General features: G+C 47.9%; 2 protein-coding genes across 2 annotated transcripts in view; both read left to right on the top strand.

Moving 5' to 3' along the window:
* The window catches only part of LOC142490646 (cytospin-B-like), a 230046-nt gene extending 225347 nt beyond the window's left edge, over positions 1-4699 (top strand). Inside the window, exons 5-6 of the mRNA XM_075593064.1 lie at positions 3996-4019; positions 4611-4699. Coding sequence (XP_075449179.1) covers positions 3996-4019; positions 4611-4699 — 113 coding nt within the window. The remainder of the gene's footprint in view (positions 1-3995; positions 4020-4610) is intronic.
* A 215-nt stretch (positions 4700-4914) lies between these two features.
* The window catches only part of SPECC1 (sperm antigen with calponin homology and coiled-coil domains 1), a 140702-nt gene continuing 136226 nt past the window's right edge, over positions 4915-9390 (top strand). The window contains exons 1-2 of the mRNA XM_075594178.1: positions 4915-5172; positions 7157-7230. Of these exons, the coding sequence (XP_075450293.1) occupies positions 5082-5172; positions 7157-7230 (165 nt within the window). The 5' untranslated portion in view covers positions 4915-5081. The remainder of the gene's footprint in view (positions 5173-7156; positions 7231-9390) is intronic.

Genomic DNA, 9390 nt, shown 5'->3' with positions numbered 1-9390 from the left:
AGAGAGAGGGTGGGAGAGAGAGAGAGAGAGAGAGAGAGGGTGGGAGAGAGAGAGAGGGTGGGAGAGAGAGAGAGAGAGGGTGGGAGAGAGAGAGAGGGTGGGAGAGAGAGACGGATAGAGAGAGACATAGAGACGGATAAAGAGAGACAGAGAGACGGATAGAGAGAGACAGAGAGACGGAGAGAGAGAGACTAAGGCTGGGGCCATAGAGGGGTGAGCAGTTCGGAACCGCGCTGACGCTGAGGCTCGCCTGCTGAAATCTGCGCGATTTCATGCCCATGCAGGCGAGCCAGCGGGCGCGATCGGGAGACGGGGGGAGACTGACGGAGGCGGGGCAGTGACGTCGCTGGGCCAATCCCCCGCGACGCACCGATGTCAACGTCATGGCGCCGTGACGTTGACGCTGCTCCGCGCTGATTGGATGTTTTCAGCCGACAGTGCTCTGAAAAACAGTTTTGCTGTCGGCTGAAAAATCCAGCGCCTCAGCACGCCTGCGGACGCTCACGTGAGCCCCCTCTCAAGGCATCCTCATTGAGTATGCAGGGGCTCAGCACGGAGCGTCCGCACGGCTCAGCCCGGCCTGTCCTTCTATGGACTCGGCCAGAGAGCCAGAGAGAGAGAGACACAGAAAAAGAGAGACACACAGAAAAAGAGACACACAGAAAAAGAGAGACACACAGAAAAAGAGAGACACACAGAAAAAGAGAGACACACAGAAAAAGAGAGACACACAGAAAAAGAGAGACACACAGAAAAAGAGAGACACACAGAAAAAGAGAGACACACAGAAAAAGAGAGACACACAGAAAAAGAGAGACACACAGAAAAAGAGAGACACACAGAAAAAGAGAGACACACAGAAAAAGAGAGACACACAGAAAAAGAGAGACACACAGAAAAAGAGAGACACACAGAAAAAGAGAGACAGAGAGAGAATGTGAGACAAAGACAGAGAGAGTGCGAGGGCGAGAATGCGAGGGCGAGGGCGACACAGGGAGAAGGCGAGGGCGACACAGGGAGAAGGCGAGGGCGACACAGGGAGAGGGTGACACTCACTGACACACACACTCACAGACACGCAGAGACACAGACACGCAGAGACACAGACACGCAGAGACACAGACACGCAGAGACACAGACACGCAGAGACACAGACACGCAGAGACACAGACACGCAGAGACACAGACACGCAGAGACACAGACACGCAGAGACACAGACACGCAGAGACACAGACACGCAGAGACACAGACACGCAGAGACACAGACACGCAGAGACACAGACACGCAGAGACACAGACACGCAGAGACACAGACACGCAGAGACACAGACACGCAGAGACACAGACACGCAGAGACACAGACACGCAGAGACACAGACACGCAGAGACACAGACACGCAGAGACACACTCACGCAGAGACACACACTCACTCAGAGACACACTCACTCAGAGACACACTCACTCAGACACTCAGAGACACACACTCACTCAGGCACACACTCACTCAGGCACACACACAGGCACACTCAGACACACACACGCAGAGACACACACGCAGAGACACACTCACTCAGAGACACACTCACTCAGAGACACACTCACTCAGAGACACACTCACTCAGAGACACACACACTCACACACACACACACTCACACACACACACACAGACACACACAGACACAGGCACACACACACACAGGCACACACACACACACAGGCACACTCACTCACGCAGAGACACTCATGCAGAGACACACTCACTCAGAGACACACTCACTCAGAGACACACTCACTCAGAACACTCAGAGACACACACTCGCTCTGACACACACACACACACACACACACAGGCACACTCACTCACACGCAGAGACACACTCACGCAGAGACACACTCACGCAGAGACACACTCACGCAGAGACACACTCACGCAGAGACACACTCACGCAGAGACACACACACAGGCACACTCAGACACACTCACTCAGAGACACACACGCAGAGACACACACGCAGAGACACACTCACTCAGAGACACACTCACTCAGAGACACACTCACTCAGACACACACTCACTCAGACACACACACACACACACAGACACACACACACAGGCACATTCATGCAGAGACACGCTCAGAGACACACTCACTCAGAACACTGAGACACACACTCGCTCTGACACACACACACACACACACACACAGGCACACACACACAGGCACACACACACAGGCACACACACACAGACACTCACTCACAGACAGACACAGACACTCACTCTGGCACACACACACACACACACACACACACACACACACACACACACACACACACACACACACACACACTCACCGGGTCGCACGCGGCAGCAGGCCCCTCCGCACGGCAGCAGGCCCCCTCCTTAAGGCAGCAGGCCCCTCCGCACGGCAGCAGGTCCCTCCTTAAGGCAGCAGGCCCCTCCGCACGGCAGCAGGTCCCTCCTTAAGGCAGCAGGCCCCTCCGCACGGCAGCAGGTCCCTCCTTAAGGCAGCAGGCCCCTCCGCACGGCAGCAGGTCCCTCCTTAAGGCAGCAGGCCCCTCCGCACGGCAGCAGGTCCCTCCTTAAGGCAGCAGGCCCCTCCGCACGGCAGCAGGCCCCTCCTTAAGGCAGCAGGCCCCTCCGCACGGCAGCAGGCCCCTCCCCCCCCCCGAAGCACGCTCCCCGAACACCAAGATGGGATCGGGGGCAGATGATTAGGGGGAGATCATGCGCAGGAGGCGCGCACGGGGGAAGCTGGGTTGGCGCTTCCCCCTCCGTTCCACGTGGGTTGCGCGCGGGGCTTGCTTTGGGCTTCCCCCTCCGTCCCACGTAGGGAGCGGAGGGGGGAGGGAGCGGAGGGGGCTAAATTGCGCGCGGCGCTTGTTTTGGGCTTCCCCCTCAGTCCCACGTGGGGAGCGGGGGGGGGGGGGGTGAGGGTGCGGGGGATTCTGGGTTGCTGGGGGGAACAGGCAGCGCAAATGACAGGACACTCTGCTTGCCCTGTGCACGCGCGCCGGGACCAGACCACAGGATTTGCCGCCATTTTTTTTAACTTTTTTTTTTAACCCAATCAGGGAGGGGGATTATTTATTTATTTATTTAAAAAAAAAAAAAAATAAAAAAAAAATTGGCACGAGCAGGGGAATTCATTGAGCTGCAGCACGGGTCGCCAGCTGCCTAAATCCACTCGCAACGGGCGACTTGTTATCATTATTTGTCGAGCACTGTCTATATATATATATCCCATCTATCCAAACCTGTGCTCCTCTTTCAAAAGATTTTTAGTTTTGGTCATGATGTGAAAAGCCAAATACAGGTTAGTAATTTTTTTTTTTGGGGGGGGGGGGGGGAGAGAATGGATGATCTTTTGCTTTATACACACTGTTTGACGGCCTGGACCCATTATATAATATGATATAACATTTGTGAACATGTTAGACCAACTGCACATTCTGTAGGGTAATTGGTATTTGTAAAATGTTCTTATGAGTAATATACTTTTACCCTATTTCTGCTGGTGTCAGTAAAAGGTGGTGCTTTGGTTCCTTTAACTCCTTTCTTTCCCCAAGGCAAGTAATGCATCACAAAGAAATGAGGTGTGTGTGCGCCCTTTGGAAGCAGCTATGGGGTTAAATAAATCCCCGAGTAAACGTGGAGATTAGATGAGGATAGACAGTCAGCTGTGTATCAATGAATACAATAAAATATCTACTTTTTTCCCTTTTGAGAGAACGATCATTTTATTTGGCACTGCTCACTTCCCAGTAATCATACACTGAGGGATGAATGATGTAATTAATAACCCAAGGGCTCTAAATATTTGAGTCTATTCCATGCATCCTTATGGACACACCTTTTGTTGCCGCAGTGAATCTCTTAACCCTGAGGTATAGTTAAGAGGATGAACGTTTGGTATGACTGTTCGATCATTCTCTTTTTCATTTCTGCACTCAATTTGTCTTCTTTCCAGGTATCCGAGTAGAAGGATCAGCCTGTAAGTTTTCCAAAAAGTTTAACATTTCAATCACCCCTAGATTGCAGTTCTGTACCTTAACTTGAACTGAGCGTGTTCCTGAGCCACCTTGAACATTTGGTCTCTGCTTCCAATAAGGGTTTAAAGGTTGTCAACGTTCTTTATATTGATCCAGTCAGTTATGATGCCTCATTGTGATGAAAGGCCAGTGAAACACACACATGCATTCAAGGATTCTGGCACGTTGTCACAAAATTGCTAATATTGATTGGCTCACCAGCAATTAATGTACAGTAGCTGTCCTCCATTTCAAAATCCTGAAAAGCAGGGCAAGGTCACATTTAAGCCTTCTGATTCCGATAAGCATAAATAAAAAATATAGCTGGATTAAAAGAAAAAGGAACCGATCTGGACTGTTGCATTAAATATGCAATCCCGTCATCTTGTTTGATTTTTTTATTTTTATTTTTGCTTCTCATATTTTGGTTTTATTTTTAAATTTTTTAAACAAAGTTTTGATCTTATTTTAAGTACTTACTAGCTCTTTACAATAAAATATCATGCCAGCCAGATGACTTCTATTTTGAGTCCTTTTGAAACCCATTACTGTAGGTTACTTTCCGCAGCCTTTTGTGTTGCAAGTAGTAGAGCCGTTGCCGGCAGTACATGTTGCTGAATCCCAGGTCACGGTTTGTCTTTAGACACCTGTTACTGAAAGGAAACCAGCATTGTTTACCGTCCTGGGATTGCCTTTGATCTCCTTTACCAAAACACACAAATGCACAAAAACAAATCCTTGTTAAAGGGTGGTTTGCTCTTTCTAAAAGGCTTTTGCTGGCTACACTGACCATCTTAAAAAAATAAATAAAAATGTATAGATTGTGCCATTGAACGGAGTTTAGGATGCTTTCGATGTCTGATAGCGAGTGAGTTTGCACGTTTTGCGAAAGTAGCTTTGTTCCCTAGGTGGAGACTGAGTGCCATGACCTGAAGGCGCTGGGAGACCATCGAGTGGAGCAGCTGCACATTGCAAACGTAAAGCTGCAGGAGAAGAGTTCAGAGAGAGAAGCGGAGATCAAAGACATGAAGGACGCCATCTACGAGCTGGAGGACCAGGTGGAGCAACACCGGGCAGTTAAACTGCATAGCAACCAAGTCATCAGTGACCTGGAAAGTAAGTCACTGCATGGCTTGGGTTTCAACCGGCAAACCAGGGCACTGGCAGCCCGATCATCAGCTTTCCCTGTATTGTCACGCAAAAAATGCAGCACATAGTTGGTCTAGGACATTTTGGTCGCGGCCGTTTCGGCGTGATCAAGTGACCGCCGTCGCTTTGCCGTGACTCACCCCGCCGCTGGGACCTGTCGCTGCTAAGATGTGCCTAAGGTTAGCCTTTGCCCTAAAACGCCATACCCTAACCCCTTACCCTAAGCACTAAAACCCCCTAAAGTTAAAACTTGCCTTCTCCTAGAAGCTGCCGGCGGTGGATCGGCTGTGCCAGAGTGTCCCTCTGCGGACAAATGCCTGCGGTCATTTGTTTGCTGCAAAACAGTCGCGACCAAATATCCCATTCGGGCACATAGCCACAGGGATGAAAAGTCACCCAGTGGTTAATCCCTTCACTGTTAAAGCCTGCAGGCCTCTGCTCTGTAGGGTATAACAAGCTGTCCATTATAGTGGGTGCATAGTCTTTCTGAGAAAAGGCCACTCCTGCTGATCAGGAGCCAGTTTGTTCGCATGCACCGCGGCAGCTTGCGATCAATATAGTAAGAAAATGCTGGCACGAATAGCTCTTTAAATAATAAAATGAATAGTGCATTATAATGGGTATCCAGTTCACAATCTGTCTCTTTAACACTGTCAATTCCCTCATTGACCGTTATATACTCTGTTTATTATCAGATGGATTACATTTGGGTGCCTTGTACCAAGTTACGCCTTGCTATTATTATTGTTTGTTGATAGCCCAGCTCCTGTAGCCCCACCGAGTGGTAATTCTTCTTGATAGTCCATTTTAACTCTGAAATCGGTATCTGCCGAGATCTAATCTGAGGCTAACAGTTGATATGAGTTTTCACCTTTTTTTGTCCCGCTAATATAACCATTATATGACATCCTGTATCACTAGCCTATTCTTGCATAAGAACAATTCTTATAGGGCAGTGTTGGGGTAGAATGGGAGAATAGAGTTCTGCAGGGACACACCAGAAACAGAAGAAATGCTGGTGCTCCTACTATAGAAGTAGGGGGAAAAGTCTTGCAAATATCAGAAACCCATGGAAGAGTACAAATTGCAGCGGGGCACACGGACTGATGCAAAACGAATATTTATTCTGCCATGGCTGAATAAATATTCGTTTTGCACCAATCCGAGTGCCCTGCTGTTACTTGTACTTGCACATTGCAATAGCAGCAGAGTGGATAGTAAAATACTTCATGCTGAATTCCTTGACATACAGTTACCGTCCGTTTCACATGGCTAATACTGCAGTACATGTCTGTATTTCTGAGATGACACAGCACCACTCTCTGGCCAAAAACTAACATTGCATCAAACTATTTTGATGTGATGCATCAATTAAAAATATAACTTGTGAGCAGTCTAAGACCGTTCTGCAACGCTGCTTTGCAGCATTATCTCTTGGCATTCAGTGCTTTCGTTGCAGCCAATGATTCTGGTTAATGAAGCCAAAGGTGTGACACTGTTATGTCTTGTCCACAGTGTCACAAAGGTGACACTGTTTGCATGTCTTGGCCACTTTAACATGGCTCCCTATAAGTTTATGCCTGCCGCATTACACTGCTTTTTCAGCACTGAATGGGTTAAAGAAATGCATAACCAGTAAGCCTAATCACCGACAGATGTTTCTACCTTTTGGGTCTCTTCCGTGTGAGGCTGGTTATACTGGCTTTGCAATTTGTAGCTGGGATAGGTTTCAACCACACATTATATAAGTTATGGTGGGTAAAAAAAGTGACAAAAATCCTCCACGTACAGTGTACAGCAATCAAACATATCAGGTGTGAGCACAATCACATGTCTCAGGCAGGTCTGCAACCCTGGCTTGCCCCATTAGCTCTTGGCATACAGTGCTTCCGCTGCAGGTAGGGATTCTGGGAAATATGATGAATATAATTTGTTTTATTTTTGTCTTCAGACAAAGTGGAGAAGTTGGATGAGCAGAAACAAGACCTGGAAAGACAGCTGAAACTCCTGACCAAACAGATGAAGGTGATTCTCCAAAAGACGCCTATAGATGTAGATTTGATTATTAACTTTATAATGCCTGATTTTAGTTAATGAATACACCCACATTTCATTTAGGGGTGTGTGTAGGGTTGCCAGGTGTCCGGTTTTCACCCGGACAGGTCGGTAATTCCGTTGCCTGTTCGGTATAAAATCGGAGGTATTACCATTTTTGTGGTGGCGGAGGGCGACGTGAGGGCAGGCAGTGCAGAGAGTAGTACTGAGACTGGGGGCGGGCAGGAGCACTCGTGTGTGTGTGTGTGTGTGTGTGTGTGTCTGTTCGCAGCCTGTCCCTGATTGGAGGAGCGGAGAGCCAATCAGAGGACAGCTGGGGCGGAGCCCACACCCCGGCGGCCCAGAGACTGTGTCCTTCCTGGCAATAAGGTATGGACACAGATTGGGGGATGGGGGGGCCAGGGTGAGAGATTGCGGGATGGGGGGGCAGGGTGAGGATGGGGGGGGGGGCAGGGTGAGGATGGGGGGGGGGGCAGGGTGAGGATGGGGGGGGGCGCAGGGTGAGATGGTGACAGGATGGGGGGGGGGGCAGGGTGAGATGGTGACAGGATGGGGGGGCCAGGGTGAGATGGTGACAGGATGGGGGGCAGGGTGAGAAGATGATGGGGGGGCAGGGTGAGAAGATGATGGGTGGGCAGGGTGAGAAGATGATGGGGGGGCAGGGTGAGATGATGATGGGGGGGGCAGGGTGAGATGATGATGGGGGGATAAGATGGTGATGGGGGCCAGCCTGGGGAGATGAGATCATGATGGGGGATATTTTAAATGTATTGGGAGGTTGGGGTATATTTTTAATGTATTGGGGAGGTGGGGTATATTTTTAAATGTATTGGGGAGGTGGGGGTATATTTTAAATGTGTTGGGGTATATTTTAAATGTATTGGGGAGGTGGTGGTATATTTTAAATGTATTGGAGAGGTTGGGGTATATTTTAAATGTGTTGGGGTATATTTTAAATGTATTGGGGAGGTTGGGGTATATTTTAAATGTATTGGGGAGTTTGGGGTATATTTTAAATGTATTGGGTAGGTGGGGGTATATTTTAAATGTATTGGGGAGGTGGGGATATATTTAAAATGTATTTGGGGGTATATTTAAAATGTATTTGGGGGCGTGGAGGTATTTTTAAAATGTATTTGGGGGCGTGGAGGTATTTTTAAAATGTATTTGGGGGTGTGGGGGCATTTTTTATATGCATTTGTGTGGCGTGGGGGTATTTTTTATGTGTTCGGGGGGCGTGGGTGTCCATTATTTTTGGACAGGCCACCTGGCAACCCTAGGTGTGTGTGTGTGTTTTTTGCTCACACTTGGGTGCATCCAACTCTTGCAGGGTTAATGTTTTTAACAGGGTAAATGCTATAGTTGAGGACATGGGTGAAAATGAAACATGGAGAATTTTAAAATGGCAACCTACTGTACAAATGGAAAATTTCTGCATTAGACAATCAATCTGAGAGAGCTGAAAATTTTTGTTTATTATATCCATATGATTGTGGGTGGCTTTTAATCTATACCGGCACCATAGACCAGTTTATATTTTCTCAATTTAAAGACACCTTATGTCCCCCCTCCCCCCCAAGATACTGTATTTACTTTTCACGAGTGAGGAATAGTGAGATACAATTTGTGTGATGCAGGCGATTTGTCACTGATCTCATCTACACCGGTCTTCAACTCCCTGCACTTCTTCATTTCTTTTACAAGTGTTCCTGTTTCCTTAAGCATAATATGCAACCAGTCACTTTTTAACTTAGAATTACAGGTTTTTATGGAGGGTAGAATACAGAGAGCGAGAATAACGGCAGTGTAAATATAACTGATGAAAAGATTTACATTTATTTTTCATTACAAATAAGTAGGCCTTAAATAGGCAATTCCACATATGAGCATTCTCCTGCTCATGTTCAACTGGATCACCCTTTGTACAATATGATTATGCTAATACTGGCAGTTTCCTGGTTCCATCGATTTTTAAAATGGACTCCATTTCCTCCCTTACCACATACAAAATGGCCCTTGCCAGTTTACATTACGGTCGTTGTGACATTCCTGATGCTTAAGAAGTATTTGCTATGACATTCAGTTACTCCTTGCTGGCTTATATTTCATCTTTGCACACAAGGGACGGGG

This window comes from Ascaphus truei, chromosome 3 (assembly GCF_040206685.1).
Source record: "Ascaphus truei isolate aAscTru1 chromosome 3, aAscTru1.hap1, whole genome shotgun sequence".
Lineage (NCBI taxonomy): Eukaryota > Metazoa > Chordata > Amphibia > Anura > Ascaphidae > Ascaphus > Ascaphus truei.
Note: the sequence above shows the minus strand (reverse complement) of the source record. Positions and strands in the feature narration are given on the sequence as shown.